This window comes from Passer domesticus, chromosome 4 (genome assembly GCF_036417665.1).
Source record: "Passer domesticus isolate bPasDom1 chromosome 4, bPasDom1.hap1, whole genome shotgun sequence".
Lineage (NCBI taxonomy): Eukaryota > Metazoa > Chordata > Aves > Passeriformes > Passeridae > Passer > Passer domesticus.
Genome location: NC_087477.1, coordinates 58,294,152 through 58,318,497, shown reverse-complemented (window position 1 = coordinate 58,318,497; position 24,346 = coordinate 58,294,152). Strand labels below are relative to the sequence as shown.

Sequence of the window (24,346 nt, the reverse complement as noted above, 5' to 3'; positions counted from 1 at the left end):
TGCTCTTTTTTGAGGCATTCTTACAAGGCCCTTAAAAAAACCCATACCTAATATGAATATTAATCTTGATATTGGTATGAAACACTCAATGCCAAGGGACAGGCAAAGCAGCCTCCTGACACCAGAGCAATGTAACTTTACAAGACAACCTAAATAATGTGAACAGAATTCACTGTCTTTGACAGCAAAATTAAGCATCTATCATGGGCAACTGACTGCACATTTTCTTAATGTGATATCTAGATATTCCTTTGCTTTTTATAATACACATGAACTGAATGATAACACCACAAATACAAACACAGCAGTAGAAACTGAAATCAATTTGAATACATTAGAATATACATTATCAAGAAAGCAAACCTGCACTTCTTCCTCTATTTCTCATCCCTTAGTCTGGATACATAGTTCATGGTACACAAACTTCCTATTATTTTCAATACAGACTACACAACTAATTCATCCAGCAACACCAGCTATGGAATTCTCTCTTCCTTCTCTGTGTTGGCAGTATACAGTTTCTTTGGAAGATGTTTAACAAAGATTTTGGCTTCGTACATGTGTCCAATTACACAACAGGCAAAGAAGAACTATTGTTAACATGTCACATAGACTAAGCCCAGAGTGCAAATTCTTACCTCACCTCTCTCAATTCTTTACTGGTTTTAAATGACTAATGGAAATAATCAAGTAACCAGCAATTGTAGCTCGTACTTATGTCATGCATTTATGATATGTCACACGATGAAAAGATTAATGCATTGCCTACCTGTGAAGTAGAAACAGGCTTACAAGTGGCATTGTTCAGTAGTATGGTTCAGTGTAAAGTTTGTAAAGCCAAGTCCAGCCTTTCAGTGAGAGGAAGTTTTATGTGTATTGATAACTTCCCCTCCATGTCTAAATCAGAACTCACACTTTAGTTCTGCAGCAGAAACACTTCCCTATTAAAAACTTCTCTAAGGAGTTTCAGATATGTTTAATTTCAGCCAAACTCTGCGACAAAGAAACATAAATGAATGCTGCATCAATAAACAGAAGATAAATTAATTTCAACAAATAGTTAATTAACCATATGGCTGTAACACAAAGGATAGCCTGAAAGAGAATATAAAAGGTATTTCTGAGTTTATTGTGGGAACTGGTGCTGTGACAGCTGAGCTTTCACTTGGACTAAAAACATCCCCACAGAACAAAATCTTCACAGAAATCTTTGAAGTTTTATTGTAAAGATTATTTTTTTACAACCAGCAAATATGAACATTCTTTCTTTAGGAAAATTGACTCAACTGGGAGAGCAGCTGTAAATTTGTCTAGTTACAGGTACTCACATGAAATTTGTTTTCTGCTCTCAAAGACTCTGCAAACACAGGCAAGAATGGTAACAGAAACATTACTCCTTGCCAACACAAAGACACAGCAGAAATTCTAAGGCATGAAACCTTGTGTGGCGATATCTGGTTTTCTAGGTATCTGGGCCAGATTGCAAGCTCTTAGAAGTCTTGCTGCTACAGATGACCCTCAGATTTTGATTTTTGCCTCATAACTAAGTAATTGAGTCCTTCCAGAGATTCGGCAGCCTTCTTCTCCACTACTCTGTCACTTTCATTCTTAAAATGTGATTTTTAGATTTTCATTTGGCATAAATTTCTAGAAATGCAACCAGTCTCCCACAAGAGAAAAAGTAAAAGGGAAGTAATATTCCATCAAACTTGAAAGTGATGTTTTTTAATTATTAAAAAAACCCAACTCAAACAAACCACAAGTTTTTCAGTTTAGAAGAAAATTTCTCCAGCATCTTTTCCACACATATAACCATTGTCTGGGATGTATAAAGTAAATTCCCCCTGTGTCAAACACAAAAATGTCCTTGAAAGGTCTTTTTACCTTCTAAACTCCCCATCACCATAATCCTCTGAAGACTTTTTGCTATATTCTCTGCCACATTGCTCTTTTACCCCTTTTTCGTACTAATATTCAGTACGAAATTCTTTGAGGAAGATATGAAGATATTCTTTGAGGAAGCATTATGAAGAGAACAAGACATTCTTCTTGACTAGCTGCTTTAATGGCTGAGCAAACTCTAAGCAGCAAATACTCCAATTTCTGTATGGGACTTCATCTCTTATAGTCCCCTTCCCTACTTTGAAAAGTTAAAAACAAAACAGGTATACAATTTCTTTCCTGAAACTCTAGAACAGACAGAAAGATTAAATGGATTTAAGATAAAATCAGGGAAATTATTTTTAAATACTTATTTTTCGTAAACACAAATACATGAGAAGAGAGAAACTGGGCTTCGAATTTCTCCAAGTAAATCCTACTGGCTTTGCCATTATGAACTGTGGCATCTTACCTTTATACACAGGTGAGAAGTAGCAACTCCACTCAACATTCTTTCTAAACCTCTATCCTCATCCTGTATGAGGAGCATCTGCTTCTCACAGTCAGCAACAGACTGTTAGCTGTTACTGGGCTCCCTCTTTCCACTGAAAATGTTGGAATTGACAGCATCAAAGGCTGCTAGAAGCTCCAAAGATAATGCTGAAGATCATCTGATCTCTAGTGCTGTGTAATTCTAATGTAGGGTCTGACAGCAGGACAGACTGTCCCACCTATGGCACAAGCACCTACCATGGCAAACAAGAAATTTAAAATTAAATAATAATCTTTTTAAAAATCACTAAGATGAATATAAGATAAATTTACATACAATTTTAAAAAATCCTCAACAACACAACAGCTACGAATAGATTTGAAATACTGGCCGAAATTTCTACACGCATATGCAAGAAGTACAACTCATTTGGTGACTCATTTTACAGAGCCTTGTATGGTAGACCATGCATGTAGATTATTATCAGACAGGAAAAAAAAGAAAAATTAAAAATTAATTTTGATAGCACAAGATGCCAAAAGAGCAAACCATACACAGTGGAAAACAATGTGATAGAACACAAAAACTGGAGGGGGAAGAGGAAATCAGTTTGAACTCAATTGTCTCAAGTCCTGCCCAGTCACTCTTGATTACGGCATGCCATCAGGATATCCTGGCCATTAAAGTGTCAGATCATTAAAAATATAGTTTATGTAATTCCTTTTCTACAACAACAGCCAGAATAGAAAACTTCTTCAAATAAAGTACTTTAATTAAAAATAATATTTTGAATTTCACAGCAATCCTTATTTAGAAAGGAGCAAGATTTAATTAATAGCATACTTCCAAACTACTAATTTATTTAACATGCTTTGTTTCACTGTCAGAAAGCTGCTCTCATGCAAGATCAGCTTCAAAGAATGTAAAGGATAAGTCTCATCTGTCCATAATCTAAACATAATCCATCACATTTGGAAGCAGGATAATGGCAGGAATGTAAAGGTTCAGGGCTGCAAGTAAAATTCCCAACAGTAGTTTTCAGAAATGCTCTTTTTGTACTGACATATTATACAACTGTAGCCTTGAATTCAATTTTAAGCTGCACATATAATAAAGCAAGTTAGACTTTAATATGGGAATTACTGCTCGAAAAATGTTCTGTAATCAAGTTACAAACTTCTCAGAGAAACAATACCACCCCAAGCACAGAGCTGGTAGCTTCCATCTCCTTTCCCAGTAGACCTTGTGAAGACTTCACATGCCCTTAACTGTCAAAGTACCTTGCATAGCACAAGTGAAGAACGTATGTATCCACCCTGGTAGCTCAGCTTCCTTCAAAACACTGAACTTTAACAAACAAACATATGTAACTATCAACATTCACTCACAATTTTTGTGTTCCCTCAAAAGAAAACCCTAAACTTGTTTCTTTCCTTCCTATCCTCATTAGCATTAGGCTTCTACAGCATTGCACGTCATACTTTCATTAACGATGCAAACACAGAAGTAATTTATTCCAGAATTATTAACTTGCCAAAAAAAAAAAAAGCTTACAGTATTAATTTTAAAGGGCAGTATCTGAAGCTTATTTTTTATTTAACTTTATTTCTGCAACAGGAACAAAGACATCAACTTCTCACTGAATATAGAGAGCAAAGAGAGAATTGCATAACACTGGCTTGTTCTGTTAAGTTCTTCTGATCCATCTGCACTCTGGAAAATGTAAACTGAGTCCCCACGAAGTCTGAGCCAGTACTATTCCCTGCTTTTCATGGGGCTTCTAAGTTCAGGGTCACCACCATACCAGTCAGTTACCATGCTTTTAGACGGTATGTGCATTCATGTAATGGCTGAGAGGCCATAACTCATTAGTGTTATTTCTCCTTCAGTTCAATCTCCTGGAGTTTTTTATTATTTAGAAGAAGTTTCCGAGGGGGATGCAGATTCCTGCAGAGCAAATTTAAGCTTGCTGAGGGCAGTTTGGTTTCTCATCATTCCCTCTCCTGGCTGATAGACTCCCATGTGAGAGCCAGATCCTGATGGTCAACTTTTCAAGCAACAGGGAAGGGCATGCTGGTAAATTTGCATGCACTCATGACCTTTCTGATTGGCACAGAAAGTGTGCCCTGCACAGCCCATGGGGTGAGGGAAGTGGGGCAGAGAACAGAACATTTACTGCTAAGAGAGAAACTCATTTGTGCCATCAAATTGAAGGCTGCACCAGCCTGGAAACACACTGATGCCCTGAATCCTGTGTTAAGCATGAGCTAACAAAGGCAATAAAATTAAATCAATGCTTGGCTAAATGATGTTAAACTAAAATGCAGAAGGGAGGCAAAGGCAGCAGTAGAAAGATAAACTAGTTAGGCCTGGGGAGTGAAAGAATAGTTAGAGAAGGAAAGAGAATTTTATTCACTAGTGTTTATTCCAGATTTCCTTATACACTGATCTGTAAGTTAAAGAAACACAGATTTCCACAGCAATGATGAGAGTAAACCTACTGTGCATAAAGAATTCATTTCTATGGTATGCTAACTACAGGAAGAGAAAGAAAAACAGAAACTAAATCTAAAGTTTTAAGAAGTAGCATTTAAAATCTAAAACTAAGGCAAGGATATAGCAGCAAACAGCATACACATAAATACAACATATAGCAGCATACACATAAATACAGGCTGCAGAGACACTCTTAACAGTTGTCACTGCAAACGTATCACCTGTGATGATGTTTTATTTCCTTTCAATATGTTAAAAGATAGGTATACACCACACACAAAAAATTAATCCTGTAACAAGGTCAAAGTGACCCAGGCATGCCTATGTTAACTAGCAAACAGAAACTTAAATACCTTATCTCATCTTTCCTAATCCACAGTTCTCTGTAAAAACAAAACTTCATATCCTCAGTTTGCAGACTTAAGGATATAAAAAACTCTATTGGTCCACTGTATTTGAAACAAAAACATTATCAAAATGCTCAATGAATTTACGCTTAATCTTATGTCCAAATAAGATTGTGTCAGAAGCCAGCAGCTTTTGCAAAGAGGTCTCTTGGAGAGCACAGCCCAAGGTAGTTTGTTTAACCTTCTCTCACTTCGCTGCCTGCTTATTCTTTCCTTGTGAGAAGAGTGCATTTCCAGCTCCCAGTTCAAAGAGGGAAAAACTTTTCCTCATTATCCTCATTATGCTCATTATCCTCAATTATCCTCATTAGTGTCAAATTGATACCTTTCCTGAATAAATGTAAGAAAGTAATGAATGCTGGCAGTTTTGCTCTAAAATATTATTTCGGAAAAGGACTCTGGAACATCAGTTATAAAGCAACCAAGAACTTCAAATAATGTATCATTAAAAACAAATAAGCAAAAAAAAAACAAAAAAAAACAACAAAAACCAACACATTAGCCCAGACTGGGTCCACTTAGAGAGCACCTTCACGTCTGTAAATAACTGTCTAGTGAAGTGCTCAGAAATATTGTAATAGTATTTCTGATACCAAATGTTTTGTTAAGTATATATACACAAGGATTAAAAAAAGCAAAGAAGAGAAGAAATAAACAAATACAATCCAGCACTGGAATATGCTCAAGGATACACACATCGAGGATAAAAAAAAGTCTCATGCATTAATAACAAATTTCAGAAAAGAACAACTGTTCCACGCTCCGATTCTGTCAGTTTTGCCTGGTAATCCTCCATATGAACATATGAGCTGAAAAGAAAAATATACCAGACTAACTCAATCTGCCACATTTAACACAAACACGTCACAGGGAGAAAAACAGAAAAAGTGAACCCAACTTTTTCAAAAGCATATTCTTACAGTAATTTTGCTGAGGAATAAAAAAACAAAACCCTTTTTCTTGTCACATCCAGGCAACTACCTAAATATAACTATAAAAAAAATCTGATAATTTCCCTGAATGAAATTTTCTGCTCTGCACTCAGGGGATCAGCTGTTCTGAAAATTCAACTCCAATGAGTTTCAGTTCCCAGCAGATATTACCAAAGAGTTATTAGCACATAGAAGAGATTGTGTATTTTTCAGCTACAGCACAAATTTCCTTGCGAAGGCATAGACACATCTTATAATGCTGTTGTAAGTTCTGTTTTTAAATTAGGTATCTGTGTTTTTCCTGTTTATCAAATGTGCTCTCGTGAGCCAAGTCCTTCAATCATCAAATTCTATGGAAAAAGAGCAGTGTCAGCTGCTTAATTTATTGATAGTCTGTGATACCTATTTTCTTGAGAAAAAAGTTTTATGAATATAAAAATTAACAAATATATAGAACATTTAGGATTGTTCACTAGGACACTTATCCAAATTTGCTTTGTATGTGTGGGTTTTTTATAATTAAGTTTTTGAGGTTTCTCAGTGCTTTTTAAGTCTTTAACAGCAAAAGATAGTGCTGAGTTCACATGAGACACTAGTTAGATTTTTTTTTTTTAAAGAATAAGCATGAGACACTTGTATTTCTAATCAGACTTTCTGACTAAATTTATCTATGCTTACTGCAAATAAAAGTAAACTAAATCAGGAAGAATCCCAAGTTATGCAATTCCTTAGGGAAGCAGATGACAGCCTTCAGGGCTTTAAGTCCTCAGACGAAGCGTAAGGGCATAGCAAAAACCTATAAAAATCCCAACCCAGCATGCACATGTCCAGCACTCAAACTGGACTTCTACATGAAGACAATACTCAGAGCCATGCAGAGCTATTCTTAGCCACCATAAACACACCGAGGTTTCAGAGTTAACAGCTTCTTTGTCAGTTCAAGGGAGGAGACTAGTCACATCTGAAGTAAAAATAGGTTGTCATATGCTTGTCCATGGAACTCCAAAATACATGGCTAAATTGGTCATTTAAAAGATTCGAGCTGCATGTATTAGCATCACAAGGGAAAAAAACCCTTTTTTTCTCCTACTTCCCTCAACTTTCATTTAAAGTTTTTAGCTGATTCTAATAATTTACTTCAAAAAGTAGTTTGCTCTCTCCACAGCAAAAACCTTTATCTGGTTTCAATACATTCTTTTAAGTCCTAAAAAGCGTTGCAAAGAACTGTAACTGAGAGGCTGAGGCTGATATGAATGGGAAGTTCTGGCTGTGGAGGCACCAGGGAACGTGGGGCTTTCAGCATGGCTGCATGAACAGCACCTGGCTCAGTGGGTATGGAGATCCCCCTGCACCCACCTGCAGTTTCACAACACACCCAGATCTGGAGACAAAGAATCCTGTAATGACTCACAAAAGTGGGAAGGATGGGCACACTGAACAGTGACAACTTCAAAAATGCTGCTCCAAAATCCATTACCAACTGAAAAGGAGCCCAGGACACGTGGAGAATGTTACACCTGACTCCCACACCATGACCATACATTACAGATGTAATAGCTTGACACAAGCATTGTAGTGCCTTTTTGCTGGACAGACACCTTGAGCATCCCCCATCCTAGTGCCTGGATGGACCTCTTGGACACATAGGCTTTGCTCCTCTCAGTTCACATTTTAAATAACATCTGCTTTCCCTTTTACAGGATATCACATTTAGATCCGCTACATAGTTTATACAATCTTGCAATAGCATTTCCAACACTGTTTTGCAATAAAAATTAAATAGTAGGTTTTGTATTTGTGTAGGAAGACATGGAAAATATCCACAGTCTATCAGCAAAGAAACAGATATGCCGGCCTACAATACGATGGACAGGGATAAAAACATGTTTATATATCAATCCATATTTTAAAGAGAGCAGCCTGTTAAGGAGGTAAGACAACTGTGTCATAGCTACATTCAGATCTGCAGTCATTCAAACACTACCATGTTTTGAGGCTGGAAAAGGAACTAAGTATCTAACTGCATGTGCTGACACCAACTATGGCTGGCCAATAATGACAGCAGTACTTGCATGATATTTAGAAGACTACACAGGTCATGACAAATATAAAAATGAGGAACGTGCAGGGAAAATGATAATAAACTATTACATTTCTGCTTTAAAATTTTTCCAGTGTTCATCCCTCTTTAGGAAGAGAGAGGTGAAATTTCCTAGTAGAGGATATCACAAAACAAATAATGGTGTGATAATCTGTAGGGCTCCTTACTACTGCTACATGATAAAAAAAAAAAAATTAGGTCACTTAAGTTTCCAACCAGAATTAGTACAGACAGGTAGTCAATGCTGCCATCTCCCAAGTTGCAATATATAAATATATTGGCAGCATTATTTTTTAAATGGAGCAATACTTTCTTCATTCTTGCTCAGGTATACTATTAACAGAACTGATCTTATACATTGCCCAGTTATTCCCACATAACCCTGGAAATCTCAGACTCTCTGATCAAGGTTTTGGAGCTCAACCTTCCTCAGTATATTGAGGTTACACAGGCAAATTGTGTATCCATTCTAATAAAACACTACCTCAATAATGACTCTCCAGTAATAAAACACAGATGAGCTGAACAACAGACCAGCCTGTGGGAGGCACAGGTGCAGAGGTGCAGTTTGGGCACGGTGGGACTGCACAGCTCTGTCAGGGCTTTAGGGCCCCAAAGCAGGAGCGCTGCAGTCCTGACACCTGGAAGGAGACCAACTGCAAACCACAAACGATAACAAGCTCTGCCCTCTGCCAAGCTACACTCGTGGCCAGTGACCTGGAAATGCCAGTTTCACATCCAGAGCTCCTCGCTCATCTTTTTCTTTCAGGATGTGGTATTTACGTTTGCGTGGTCACATATTAACACCACCATAGAACACAGAAATGTTTTAATCATGCAAGGATGGCACAGCCACACCTCATGGGTCTCTGTCACCTCTCTCAGTCCCAAATAGCTAAACCTGTCCAATATTCACAATCACTTTCTGGCAGTCAGTCCTAATAACCTCAGTCTAAAAAATGCAAACAATTCTCAAGCACTTAACATAATTTTTCTCAGCACCATGAGGTAGATGGTCTCAGCAGAAGTAAGCACGCAGGAAAGAGATACAAAAACTAGAAATGTGCAAGAACACGTTAAAAAACAGTATCTAAATTAAAGTTAACCAAGGACACAGTACTTCCTCACTTTAGGTTTTCAGAATAAGAAGTGCAGTGCATACTATTTTTTTTTTTTTTATAAGACTTGAATCTACAGCAAGACCCCAGTTTGGCACACCAAGATTGACTTTTAGTGATGCTAAACTTCAGCTTCAATACGCTTCAAAAAGTTTTTCTGCTCAGTGGCAGCATAATTCATACCCTTTACTACATTTCAGATGGTGAAAGCCTACAGGTTTACTTCAAATAATATAGAACCAATGCCAAGGACCTCCCAGGCTCTGTCCTGCCACCCTCTCCCCTGTTTGATTAAACACATTATGTTCTTATTTCTCCTTGTCTTCTCCAAGATGAGCACTCCAGTTTTCCAGTTACAGCAAAGTCTTTAGGGATAATGTGGCCATAAAAATAGGCATGAAGTATAAATTAAAAATAAATAAGTAAAAATTATTCAAATAAACCTTTGAACAATACTATGCCAATAGATACTAGGAAAACTTCTAACAGTGAAATCACTTTCCTTTTGGGCATCTTTTGCCATATTTGTGAAACTTGGGCCTTAAGAAAACTTGCTCACAGTTTTCTTAAGGTAGCTCTTTCAGAATTAGTGATACACTTTTAATTTTTCCTACGGAAGAAAAATTCTAACTTGAAGTACTCTTTCAGGGGTTTTAAAATCATTATTTAAGAATAAAAAAAGTAAGATAAAAAGACTGCAAGATCTTTGCCATCCATGCATTTCTGCTAGGTTATTTCAATGTTTTGGCTTCGTCTTTCCTTTTTTCCTACCCAGTTACTTTCTGAAGAGAGAGAGATTAAAGATGAAAATACCCTTACAAGCAGAACAATGTATGATTCCACCTTAATATCCCCAGCTTAGTCTATCATGGGTTTCTGGACACAGAGTTCAAACAGCTACCAAAAAAACCTTTGAACTTCTCAGCCAAACCTCAGTACCCCTGGCTTAGCTTCTTTCTTTCTTCACTTTGCTGTCATAAAAATGAAGTGCCAGTTGCAAGCCTCTCTTTTTTCAGGACAAGACCTCATTTGTAGCTGAAAGAACAGTAAAAATCTGGTGATTTTGGCCCAGCTGCTATGTCCTGCTGACAGCCAGCACAAAGCAAGATGTTGGAGAGAAAAAGGAGGCAGGTTTCCACTGAGATGTCAGACACACAATTTTCTAAGCCCAACATGGGCTGCACTAAGAGCTGCTGAGTGTTACTGACCACTGACCCTGGCACCCTCACAAACATCACTGTTCCTATCTTGAAGATCTTCAGTTCTAGTTCAGCAGTGTGAACAAAGGCAGCAAACAGGGATGATGAATAAAAGAAGCAAAAGGAAGAAAATGAACGACCCCCAGAGCTACTTACACCACTTTGATAGCACTACAAATGTAACAATTCTTTCAAATATCCAATAATTAGTTAGCATTGATTAGCAAGGGCTTAAGGCATTTGTATATCTTTCTAGACCACTATTTTTGTCAGTACCAGTTGTCTGCAAAGAAAACTTCAAAAAACATAGTTGAAAATATCCCCAAATCACATGCCAGCTGTGCCTGATGGGCAGAAGCACAGGAGTTATTTATACCTCCCATGCTTTCCTAAGATCTCTTTATAAAATTAATTGCTTCTAGAACTTAAATGAATTCTTGAGCAAGAAACCTATAAATATTAATGTTCTAAATTAAAAATTTTATTTTTGAAGATTGAAATGGCTGTTTTTTAAACTCTTAGCAGCCTGTTTCTGAGGCTACGTATGTCTGATAAAAAGTACTCCTTTGGATTTTCGATTTCTTGATTGTTAGACGAAGAATGAGAAAAGGCAAAGAATGAGGAAAACGTTTCCCAGGCCTGTGTTTTTTTCTACTACTTTGAAGCATTTAAAATATATTTACATATATATTCATTAGTAGAATTTGTTCTGAACTAAGTATAATCTACACATCATGCTTTTCTTGATTTTTCTAACTATACCTGCTTAGGACATCAAGTTTAAATTCTGATGAAAATTAATTAAGGACTCATAAACCACGTCATTCTGTAACTGTATTGAAACACTTTTCACATCTAGCTTTTTGACCATCACTGTATTTTAAGTACTTCTAGATCAGTCTATAAGAGACTCCTGGATTTGTCTAATAAGAGTTATCAAAGCAAACTCAATGATAAAATGTTTACTTCTTTCTGTACCTTAATTTTCCAATAATTAGTATTCTAATATTAAAAGCAGTTAAAGCAATCCTATGCCTTAACATTCTATTTACTTCTGTTATTGCAGCTTGGTAGCCTATTACACACATCATGTTTCATTTAACTCCCTTGAAATCTCACAAAATGTAGTTTCCACCAGACCTACTAATATAAACTTTTGTTTGTGACACTCACACAGGCAACTGGGAATGTTAAGAGTTCAAAAACTTAATTCTTATTTACAGTAGCATGGCCCAATTTCCTTTAGGTTCCGAGTGTCCTTTCTGATTTAGAATGGCCTTTTCCTCTTTAAATAGACTCTTTATTTTGCACTGTACCTAACAGAATTTAACAGCTCCCTTTGACTGGCATCATTACTCCTTGTATAGGAATGAGGAAGAACATTTACTTCTGTAGAGTGGAAAACTTCTAACTACATGTACACAGGATGTAATATAGCAAAAAAAAGTTGGCAGCCACCTTTCCAAATAAATAAATGTCATTGTGTCAGTTATCTCTTAAATGCTATTAAACCCCTAATGTCTAAACCTTTCCCCTTCAAATACAAAAGCATCAGAGCTAAATTGTAAAAAAAAACCAGTCAGCAGAAATGGGGTATTTGATATGGCTTGTTGCAATTGGTTTATCTGGAGCTTTCCTGAAGTCCATGCAGAGCAGGCAGTTTATTCCAGCAACAGTAGCTGACAGAGTGATTTGCATTTGGTGCATTTTCTCCTTTCAACAGCATTCTCTTCTGCAATTTGAATCATTACAGAATGTAGTTATGGGTTTAGCAGAAAGTCTATCACTTTCATAGAAAGAATTTCACAAAGGGAAGCTCATTCTAGCATATCTATGTCTGATGAAGATCAGTAATGTATATCCCAACATATAATGTACTTCCTACAACGCAAGCATTTTATTAAAAAATTAATACAAAGAACTTCACCCAAAACAATCCTCCAAAAAATTTCGTTTTAAATAACAGTTCCACATTTTCCATCTTTACGTGCAGAGAAGTCCAAAGTAAGGCACAAAACAGCATATAACCTTAGCTAATTACAACTGGTAAAAATCTAGATACATGCACTTCCCTAATGAGCATCCCCACCTTAATGCCCAATTTACATGGAAGGTGTTACAATACAGACTGCTGACATCAAATAGGTAAGGCAGGCAAAAAGTACACAAGTAGGTATGAATGCTTAGCAATAATGGAAGATAGACCAACCCCAAAATACCCAACCCACCCCATCTTCAGTCACACAGAGGAAAAATGAGCAAATATAAAAAGGCTTCTCTGCAAAAGACAGGAGAGCAAGAGTCAAAGATCCAGCTGAGATATCCATCCATGCCCAAGAGAGGCAGGCAGCCTCTTACTGCCAGGCAATTGATCCTGAGCATTCTGTTACAGGAGCCTCCTTCCCTCGAGATCATTCACTCGTGTATGCTGGGTGTCCTTCAGCATCAGGGTGGTACTTGGCTTTGACTGGTTTGGATGTTACATCTACAGCCTTGTTATCCTCTTCAAGCCTACATCCAGTGACAGACCTTGCTGTTCCAAATGTACCCAGAAACAAAATCCCCACCCAATCTTCTCTTTACACAGCAAATTTTACTACACAGAGTGATACTAGCACCTCTGTTAATGAATATGCCAACACACCATGTATCTGGAAATGCAATGACTCATTATGTGCCTCAAGATGTACTGCACAAGAGACCGTCACCAAAGGCCACAGAAGTTCATAGAGCCAAATATGGAGGTCACCCTCTGCAATACTTTAATATATTGATACATTCACACTGTATTGGGTGATTAACTACTGACAGAAGCTTGCTTTTCCCATGACAAATTGAAGATTGTGGAAAGGTCATCATATGTCCCTTCTACAGGAAAAAAAATTGCTGCTCGAGTAGTACAGGGACCTGTAATTACATTTACTAACACAAATTACATGTAGATGCTTTTTTTCAAAAAAGCAGAATTTAATAGCTTTTCCAAAGCTCAGTACATTTGAATTCATATTTTGTTTTAAAAAGTCACTTTTCAAAACAGTTTTGGAAGATATAATCATAAAGAAAAATGGTTACATTCTCTAGAAAGTGCCTATCATGTTTCACCATACAAGGCAACACTACTAACACAGATGTGATCCTCGGAAGTCAAGGTTACAGTAAAGAAAAAGTTTCTTACAAAAAAGACTGAGCATATTATTGTTTGGGATGCTTAACACTAGAGAAATGAAGTTAACACCCTACTTAATATTGTACTTATTAAATAACTATTAATGTTTTAGAAGGCTCCAAAAGTAGTATCTCATGAAAATAGAATTTCTCTACATTGTGAAATAGTACTGATTCTTCCATTGGAATATAAAAGCTGGTTGAAAATTCTCTAGAGCACTGTTGTGACACTAATAACTCTGAGCCCAAAGGACAGTCTGAAAGAGAACCAATCATGTAACAGATCAATTTTTTCCTCAAGTTTCATTTTTCTTTGCTCTTTAATAGATAATGGGAAAACAAGTTAAAATTTATCATACAATAATGACTTCCAGTATGTTTAAAAGTGTTGCTTTTATTACTTTAAAAAAGTATAATCCACTAGCAAATAGCCACAGAAGCAGCAAATCTGTGGTTTTAATAAAAAGCCACACACACCTCCATGCATGCTCGACCTCACCCATCTTGTCCTAAAGAATGAGACCATCAAGAAAACATTTGTTTTCCCAGAATTCTTCCTATGGTCCTCTTTCATATACATTCCTATCATGGCACTTTAACATGACCTTTCTTATTAAAATTACAGCTTCACTGCTGTCCTCAAACAAGAAGTCACAGGATAAAAATGAATTCACTACATCTACTTTGTTAAATACTGTATTAGCAGAGCAGAACCTCTCTTGAGAGCCAACAGTTCATTTTTGGTTGGTAAAGCAAGAAGTAATCTTCAGTCAAATTAATCCAATGGGATGATAAGTAAATCTTAAAATGTAAACTCCAGGTGTTTTTGTTTTTTTTTTTCATTCACAGAAAGAATGATTCAAAAGTATCTGCCAGGCAGCTCCTCAGTTTTCACGTGTTCATCAGCACCTGGCAGCCACAGCTCCAATAATTCATCTGCTTTTAAAGATGCTCCATTTCTTTTTGATTTTATAACAGTTTTATAACAGTTTCCAAACCAATGGCTGTACAGATACACCTTGCTTTCCTGGCAGGACTTTGTTCCCAGGCTCACAAGTCTCAGTAAATTTGAAAATCACTGTCACAAACCTTTACCAAAAAGAGGCCAAGGGCAACGACCTCAATGTAGCTTTGGCAGGGGCATTGCCAAAGTGCAGCCCTGCTCTCTTAACGAGCAAAAGTTCTAGAGACACATGCATGACTTCTCAATCGAGCTGAGCAAGGTGGTTGTGGAAAAATCTCATGCAGCACCTCCAAAACTGATTCATCCAGAAGAAGACAGGGATGAATTCAAGGACAGAGAAGCACCCACAGGAAGGTGTACCCTTCTGTTTAATCCCTTTTGTTTACCAGAGAGATACAGCACAACTGCAGCACAGCAACAGAAAGCTGTGTGATAGCTTTTAGAAAGACAATATATCCTATTAAAAAAAAATTCAGAAATAATTCTTTATTTCCAAACAGGATATGACTACTAATACAGTATGTATTGGAAACACAAAAAAGTTTTTGAATAAAGCAATAATGGATTGTACTTGTGCTTACTGGAATGTCATTGTTCCTGTCCAGACTGTAAGCCCCAGAAATGCATGCCTAGTTTTCATTAAAATTTGTGTCATATCATACAGAAAGGTATTTATTACTTAAGGCTTTTCACTGCAAGCAGCACCACATTTGGCTTTTGAACCCACATATTGCATTACTAAAAGCAATTCTCATGGCATCCAGACCTCCTTAACCTTAAATGAAGGTTTTTGTGGATAAAATATAAGAGTTTCTTACACCGAGCAACATTAAATAACAATCACAATTAGTGTTTTTCCTACAATTTAGGAACTCAGAAGAACTGCTAGACAGACCACATACTGAAACTGCAATGGGCTAAACAACAGAATCCAAGAGCACTGAGATACATCATCACAACAGAATCCAAGAGCACTGAGATACATCATCACAACTAGGATTCCTTAAATACTAAGGAGCCAAGCAACCTTGAGGACAAGCAAATATAAAGCCCCCATTACATTCACAACTTCAGTAAGCAAACAGCTCTTAAGCAGGAACATCCTCACTTCACTGCTGGATTAAAAGAACATTCCTGACTCCATTTAAAAAGAAGTAATGCCTAAAATTGTTGGCACAGAGACAGCATTCTGAAACTAGGCCGTATGAATGTCACTTCATTGTTGTTACTGAAAGAAAAAAGATCAACTACAATAAAACCTTAGCCAGCACTGCAACATTATGCCAGCTAAGCAAGCCCTTAACCAGACCCATGGAGCTTTGCTGCCTCTCTGTTACACACTTAAACACTCTGCAGATGCTTACTTTTATGTACAGGAAAGGCATGCAAGCACACTCACTCCTTTTCTGACATCCTTCAGCATGGAAAAGTTTTAAGTTATGATAAAAACCATAAAAAGTAGCATTTGCACCTAAAAATTTTATTAAAACATAGGAAAAACTTTTCTGAAGTAATTTCTTAGCATATGGATATTTACTGAATCTCCAAGCTCATCCTCAACATATTGTGTAATTCCTTGCTCTGCACATACTGCATCACTTGAATAGAAAATATCTCAGGAGCAAAGCAAATGGCTTGCCCACTTCAGCTCAACTCACTAGGCATGCATGTGAATCACAGTCCTTGGAGCCAGCACAGGCTGCACAGAGGGCTCTGCTCCCGGCCAGTCTGCACAGCGCCATCAGAATGCGACTCTCGCACGCTCACCGGGCAGACGTGCAGCTAGGCTGGAATCACCACCATTCTCACAAATGGAGTGACAATCCTGGAAAAAGTGAAATTAACTCCAGCTACCTCCAGCACACACAGAAAATTGGTTTGTTGGTAGATGATCCAAGTGCCACTTCCTGATGAAGGAGTCAGGAAGATCTTACTCCGTTGAGCTTACATAACAGAGGGCATAAAGGAGAAAACATAGCATCGTATATAACCTCTTCTCAGACAACCTTTTTATTATTATTACTCTCTATCTTATTAGCATTACTCTGTCTTGTCACAGCTGACAATTATCTAGTCTGGAAGCTGCAATTTATCTCCTTATCTATACAATTATATATCTAGTTGCAGACTAAATTTATCGTTACTGATTGTATCCTACGATTTACTTTAGTTTGGAAACAATATACGTGAATCAACATTACGGATTTTTAATCATTTTCATAAGGCATTTTCAACTTCTACTACAAAATACTGGAAAAATCCTTCCGGTTATCTCTATTGCAGCAAGCATGTTAATAACTACCAAGTACAATTACAAGGTATAATTTGGAATGGATACCGTTAATCTGCAAGACACGAATGAAACAAACTAAAAAGCAAAACCTACAAGGAAAACCTGTTCTGAAACATGCTTTGCTTTAACTTGTAAGACAATAGTCTAGAAGTTATCAGTCTAAAACATGAATTACAGCAGTTAATACAAAAAGCAAATCAGGTCTGAATGAGCTATTAGGACAAACTAAGTATCTGCATACTCTCCTAGCATTGATTAATGTACCCTATAATAAATAACTTGCTACTAATTCCTCCAAACAAGACAAGTGAATATATACTGCTGTATTGGGGTAAAAATCCTAATGGAGCTATTTTGATGAAGTGTACGGTAAGTAGAAACTGTGCTTCCCAGTACATCTCAAGCAGCAATTAATGAAACATAGAGCTGAGATACCAGTTACCTCCAGACCTTAACTTTTATCATTTTCACATATACAAGAACCTAAGACATAGGAAACACTCAGCTGACGTTCAATTACGTCATCTTTATCACCTCCTGGCATCCTGTCATGAAGTTGCTGTGCTTACGTTAGCAAAGCCTTTCACACAGTGCCAGGCAGCTCCGGGCCCAGACCCTGCATTGAAGCATGTGTGAAGGGGTGATGTGAGGACAGGGGTTGTCTGAACCAAGAGCAGCATCCTTGCTTCACTGGTTCAATTCAGACAAGGAATCCTCCGAGAAACTCTCATTTCGGGCCATTTAAAAGATCAAAGTGGGCAGTTTTTGTAGGCATAATAATAGGTTTTAGGCACAAAAATAATGCCCCCCTGTAAAACACACTGTCCAAGGGTGGCTGATTTGCTTCAAAGGAGCATTTGGAGCTTGGCAGAGCTAAGACATCAATCAGCATCTGGTAACTCCGCAGAGACGAGCATCTACTTGTCATCTCTCTTGGACAGCAAAGGGTGCAAAGAACTTTACCAGACTGAAACAACTGCAGTCTGAGAAAATAAAATAATAAACAAATATATACATACAAAATCTTTCACGAGAACTAAGAAGCAGCTAGCTCTTAGACTGTCTATGCCAAGTTGCACCAGCACACAGGACCACTAAAACCCTGGTTTTTAAAGGGCAATTTCACAGGGCAGCATGCAAAAAAAAAAAAGAAAAAGGGAAAAAAAGAAAATTAAAAAAGGATAAGATATCTGCTACACTGCTGTGGTTCCCAGTGCAGCGGCATACTTACTGCTACTGCCGCTCCAGGATTTCAGCAGAGACTTAATGCTGATCTCGAAGAAGAGGGAGTCCTGCAGGCTGAGCATGGTGCGGGCAGGGCGGAGCGGGGCCGCGCCGCCGCCTCCGCCAGCGCCCGCGGGAGGGCCGAGCGGGGCCGCCGTGACGCAGGGCCCGGGGGCGGCTCCTGCCGGCACCGACCCCTCCTCGCCCGCCGGCCCCGCCCCGGGGCCGCTCCCGCCCCCGGGGTGTACCCACGCTCCTCCCGGGGGATGCTCCCGGCGACACCGGCACAGCGACCGAGCTAAGCAGCCCTTGGCAGCCGAACGACGCGACTCCCTGCGACTCCAACCAAAAGCGGCTATCAAAGGCTGTTTGTGCTTTGCCGAGTTTTAACTAAACTTCCAACCGATCTGTTAAAATCGTGATGAATTAAATAAACTGCCCAGCGTTGCTCTGCTCAGTGCCAAAAGCCAATCAAGCCGTCTACGCTTAAAGATCAGCAAAATCAAAGGAGAGGTGGCAGTACGGAGCATGGTAAATCACAAATGTGAAAAACAATCACAGTGGAGGGCAGGAAAGCTGTAAGTATTCCCCCGGTGGATGACTGCAAGAGAACTACAGCCAGTGGCAGTTCTGGATGTCCCATCCTCAGAAGTGTTCAAGGCCAGGCTGGATGAAGCTCTGAGCAAGCTGGTGCAGTGAAGGTGTCCCTGCTATTGCAGGAGGCTCCAACTAGACTAGCTTTAAGGCCCCTTCCAACCCAAATCCTTCTATGATTATGCTAGCGCTTTGGAGTTTGGGTGGTGGTGGTTCTTCTCCTTAATGTCTTTATTTTAAAGGACTTGAACTGAGGTTTGTTTGGTTTGGGGTTGTTTTCTTAGTGTCTTTTAAAGGACTTGACATAATTTTGGTTTATCTGATAGTTTACTCTTTCCACCACAATGGAAAGTCTCTTAGAAGTTACAGTTCTGGGTTCCTAGGGATGCAATCCAACACTGCCTTAGGCAGCACTAAGGTTTTAATGCCATTCTTTTGGGATAAAGCAAGATACTTTACCAATAGCCCTTGCCCACTTCAGCACAGGGTAAAGAGTTTTCAGCTCCTTCACCTTGTCCACACACTACCACATACAACCAAAAGCTGGTGCGTCTCTGTCAACTTGAGATGTCATCTTCACACAGATCAAAACTCCCCTGAAAGTGTCTCAAAATTTTATTGGACAATTCAAAAATTTCAGAAAGACTTCTACATACTGACAGGAAGAAATGACAAGCAGAAAGTAATGCTTGTTTCCATTGCTGCCATCAAATTACACGTGTAACACTGTCCCTGGGTCAAATAACAGAAACTGAGAGACTTCGATGCTGAGATTGGATGCTACTGTAGCAGTAGCTGCCAGCAACAGTTTAACTATGGCTACTTAAATTATAACTTGACTCACACCATACAGATGAACCAAAAAATCATGTGGATCCAAGGCAGACTGATTAACTAAACCTGCTTTAAGGTGATTTTTAAAAAATGCACAGTTTCAAAACTGCTGCTCATACTGAGCTAACAAAGTACAGTTTACAGGAGTAAAGCCATGAGGAGGAAATAATACCTGTATCCTCAGACAAGTTAGAATTATCTGAAGTTGTAGGAAAGATTTAAGAACAGTGTACATCAAATACTTTTAATGTTTGGGGTTTATTTGTGGTTTTGATTTTGTTTGTTTGGGGCTTTTTTTAATCTATATCTCTCACCCCACACAGACAAAAGAATTATCACTAACTGAGAGGTAACACAAACCAGGTGATGTAAAACTAAGTGATTCTAAGTGGCAGGTCTAACACAGCAGCAGAACACTGGAAAAAGAGTGGGACAAGCCTGTCACTGCACTAGGCTGGTTCAAGCACCAGCTGCTGTCATTTAGGAGATGAGCAGTTTTATTAAGAGAGACCAGTAATATCGTGCCATTTTCATAGATTAAAAATAATCAAAATTCCCCCGTGCAAAAAAAATATTTTTCTATAATTAGTTACTAAATTGCCACCTATATTGAAATAGTACTTTTTTTCTTCCCAAACTGGGTACAGCAAAACTTCCCAAACCGGGTATACAGACTTTGCATCAAACTTTCTCTCATAAGCCTGTTTCAGGTAGTACTGCCTATGTAGTAGGCATATTCCTTCTCATCACTCCTTTTATGAATACATTCAAAGTTACACTTCAAGCATTTCTTTATCCTCTTACTAAATAAGACATAACAGAGGTTGTATTTTGCTATGAGTATGATACAAAGGTCAGATTTTGGAACCGGCTGATGAATTTCACCACTAATTTGAAAGACTGTATTAATTATGGTTGGTCTCTGACTGCCTTTAACACTGGGCTACAGACATTTCTTCAAAGGAATCGTTGTTAACAGTGTACATTCCAAAATCATGAGCCAACCCTCCCAGCACCTCAAAAATAATGACTTTTTAAAATACACTTTGGGTTCTTTGTAGTTTTCCTCCCCCCCTCCCCATAGCTTTTATTCTTTAAGTTATCAGTGCCAAAAACTTATTAAAAACAATCATCCCAGAAACTCCAGCAAATATACTAAAACAACCCTACAAAATACTAGTCTCCATGTTCCACCTTCTGGAATGCTGTTAAGAAGACTTTCAACAAACAGAGACACTGTCAGTATTTCTGTAAAGTAGCGTTTCAAAATTAAATTATTATTAGGAAATATTTTTTCAAAATTTGCATCTATTTACGACATTGAAGTGTTTGGCCAAGCAAGTTACACAGCCTTTCACCACAGCACCTGAGATTTTGTAGCACTGTTATGTATTTGTGGTATCAACTAATGATCACAATTGACTGGGTTTCCTCAAGATACTACCAATTTTAATTTTAAATTATTAACAGAAAAAAATATTAGCCCATTAACAATTTCTGAGAAATGAGAATTGTATGTACCAAGAGTATAAGCTTCTCCTTCTAAGGATTTCAGTAGATGCACTGAAGACTAGGAATATAGAATATTAAGAACCAAAATCTTTTGGAAAGAAATATGTTCTTTTAATACTAGATGAATATGTATGCTCTCATACATACATGAACACACATAGCAACTTTGATTAAATGGACATCACTAATTTATTAGACTTAAAAATGGCTTAGACCAAGTATTATCACAGTCCTCCCCTTCCCCCAAGAAGGGCAAAACCCAATTATCAGCACAAGTCCATTTCACAAGTGGAGTAATGGGTCTGTCAGTGTCTTAGCCCTATCATATAACAGCATCATAAGAGTTATCTTATTGTACAACTGTGCACAAGCCTTCCAACAATACTTCTTCCTCAATTTAACTGCTTTATAACCAAAGGTGTGCAAATAACAATGACTGCCATACCAGACTTCCTGGGTTTTGGTTTTCCTTTGAAATGAGTTAATGAAACAACCTACCAAATATTAGAATAAACACAAGATTTCAGTATAAACCACAAAGTTTAAAATGTAACCTTTTAATTTTAATCAAAACAAGAATAGTAAAAGTAGGAAAGAAAAACTATGGATTACAAGCTACTGAATCTTGGACAAGAACAGACAAGGCTACTTCTTTGAGAAGAGCCCAAGAAAATTCATCATGCAGAGTTACAAGATATCAACATCATGTATTTCTAGAACAGTGTTAGAAAAATGTCATTTACAATATGGATTTTTTTCCAGTTCCTCATTCTGAGAGAGGAAAAAATGAAAGAGTCTTCTGGCAAGTACACAGTGTCTAAACCTGAGAGCAACAAGTATGACCACTAAAAATACCTATCAGTTTGAGTACTTATAAGAAGTCTCCCGTAAGATTAATATTTTACTATTTTAGATAAAATGGCAAATAAAGCACTTGCATTTAAACATAAGCAAATAGCTTTCTTTTGGAGCTGGTTCATGTAAGAAAAAAAATCCAAAAGAGAAAATATTAAATTGAGGATCTGTGCATACATTTATAAATAGGCTGGGAACATTACACAATTCCAATAAATACACAGTTTATACACTGATCCCAGTATTTGTGTACCTTTGGATTCTGGATCAATTTCACTTCTAAAGGGAGAAGACTACTATCAAGTCTATTTTTGAGACTTTCTCAAGAGCCAAGGTGAGGTATGCATGAATAAGCACACTGGTATCAGTAAGCTCTTAAAAGACTATGACAAGAATTGGACTGTAGGTGCAGTAAAGCAGAAGAGCTCAATCTGCAGACGCAAGCTGTTTGTACTCCACTAAAATGATTAATCCCAGTGCCCCATCCACACCATGCTTTCTGCTCTGATATGGAAAACCCTTAGTAAAGACGATGGCCAGAAGCAAATTGTTCAAGCTGCTTCAGTGACCCAAGTCAGCAGACTCCAGGCTGGAAATAGACTGATACATTACAAGATTCACGCACTGTAAGCCCAGCTGCTCCAGGAAGCACTAGACTGGCCATTTGTGGTACCATTCATCCACAGCACGCTTGACCTGTACAAGCAAAGCCCATTCAGCACTTCCACACATACCTTGTAGATGGAATTTTCAATACATGTACAGTAAGCCCAGTCACAGGACAGGCAAGATTTGCCTTGAGTGTTTTAACAGCTAGAGGACCCAAGCAATATAAGAGATCAGAAATTTTAGCACTGCAGATAGTACAGACAACAGAACTTTTCTTTATTTTTAGCATTAAAGGATCTGAAAGGATCATTATCCGTATTAGGATCAATACATTTACCAGAAATGTGTCTGCAAAGGCTATTTGCACAGCTTCACTTTAATTCCAGTAACATCATGCCATTTTCTTGGAGTTGCCCAGACTCATTGCTGGCAACTGTTTTGAACAATGTACATGAAGTGCCACATGTATAATATTGCTGCTGCAGCAACTGCCAGAGATCTGGCCTGCAGCAAACACTGATACACAAGACCAAAAAAAATTATTCATACATTGCTGTTTTGCTTCACCTCTACAGGCTGAAAAGGTAAGAGAGGTTCATGACTGAAGACATTATCTTAAAAGAGCAATATTTAACTTCAAAAAGTTTGCTTTTAAATAGCAAAGAAATAACACTTTATAAGTCATTAATTTGTGTTTCACAGGGAGCATTACAGATTTTTAGCTTCATTTCCCTTTTCCCCCACTTCATTTGAAGCATTATTCCCTAGTTCTACAATAGCTTCATTTCTCTAGGAGCATATTCATAACACACTACCTCCCTCCCTCAAACCCCCAGTGCAGCTCTTGCTTTTTTCTAATGGCATGGCCAAGATAACAGATTATGATTTTTCTACTTATCCCTCTGCAAAATGATTTAGATTATTTTGAACAAAGCATTTTGGTATTAACAATCAATTAAAAACCAAACCTAAAGGCATTATTTTCAGTTACAAAAAACATGCAGCTATTCTTGCTTCCAGAAGTTTCTTTACAGTTTTCAGCCCTACTACATTCTTCAGGATGATAAAGACTGATGGAAAACGCATTCAGAACTACAAATAATATTTCCCATTTAAAGTAAATTATGAAGTTTCCAGCTAGCTCTGGAAGGACACTGAAGATGCACATGCACAGCCTCCTCAAAGAACACAATCTTTGAGTAGGATCAAAGAGGATACAGTTAATATTTAACTTTTCAGTAAGTTAACAATATCTAGGTTGAATAGTAAGTCTACTGTAAATGAAAATAAAGAAATAAAAGGGAAAAATCCCCCACAACCTTCAAGAATAATCAAATCCGGAAAAATAAAATAATTTTCAAGGTAGTTAACAACAGCCTCATGAATTTTATAAGAGTTTATAGTAAACAGATATCCAGTCCTTCCTGAAAATCTAGCTTTCCAGATCAGCAAACATTGTAAGACTACAAGGAAACAAATCCGTAATAAAAAGGTGAAACATTTCAAAAACCACAGTAGGCTGTTCTGAGATGATATTTAACCAATCTCCCGCCAAGACAAAATGAGACAGGTAAAGGGATACCCAAGCCCAAAGCTGCTACTACATCTCATAAGTCTGACAAATCCAAGTTTCTCAATTGTCACAAGCAGCCCTGTAATTAAAATTCTG

At 37.8% G+C, this 24,346-nt stretch overlaps 1 protein-coding gene across 12 annotated transcripts in view; it reads right to left on the bottom strand.

The window, feature by feature from the left end:
* FRYL (FRY like transcription coactivator) overlaps window positions 1-24,346 on the bottom strand; it is a 157,397-nt gene that overhangs the window by 100,670 nt on the left and 32,381 nt on the right. Inside the window, exon 1 of one of the 12 annotated variants that reach the window (XM_064418203.1) lies at window positions 18,281-18,404. The exons of the other annotated variants lie outside the window; for them this stretch is intronic. Within the exon in view, the coding sequence (XP_064274273.1) occupies window positions 18,281-18,356 (76 nt within the window). The 5' untranslated portion in view covers window positions 18,357-18,404. Of the gene's footprint in view, window positions 1-18,280; window positions 18,405-24,346 lie in introns of those variants that run through there. 12 annotated transcript variants of the gene reach the window in all.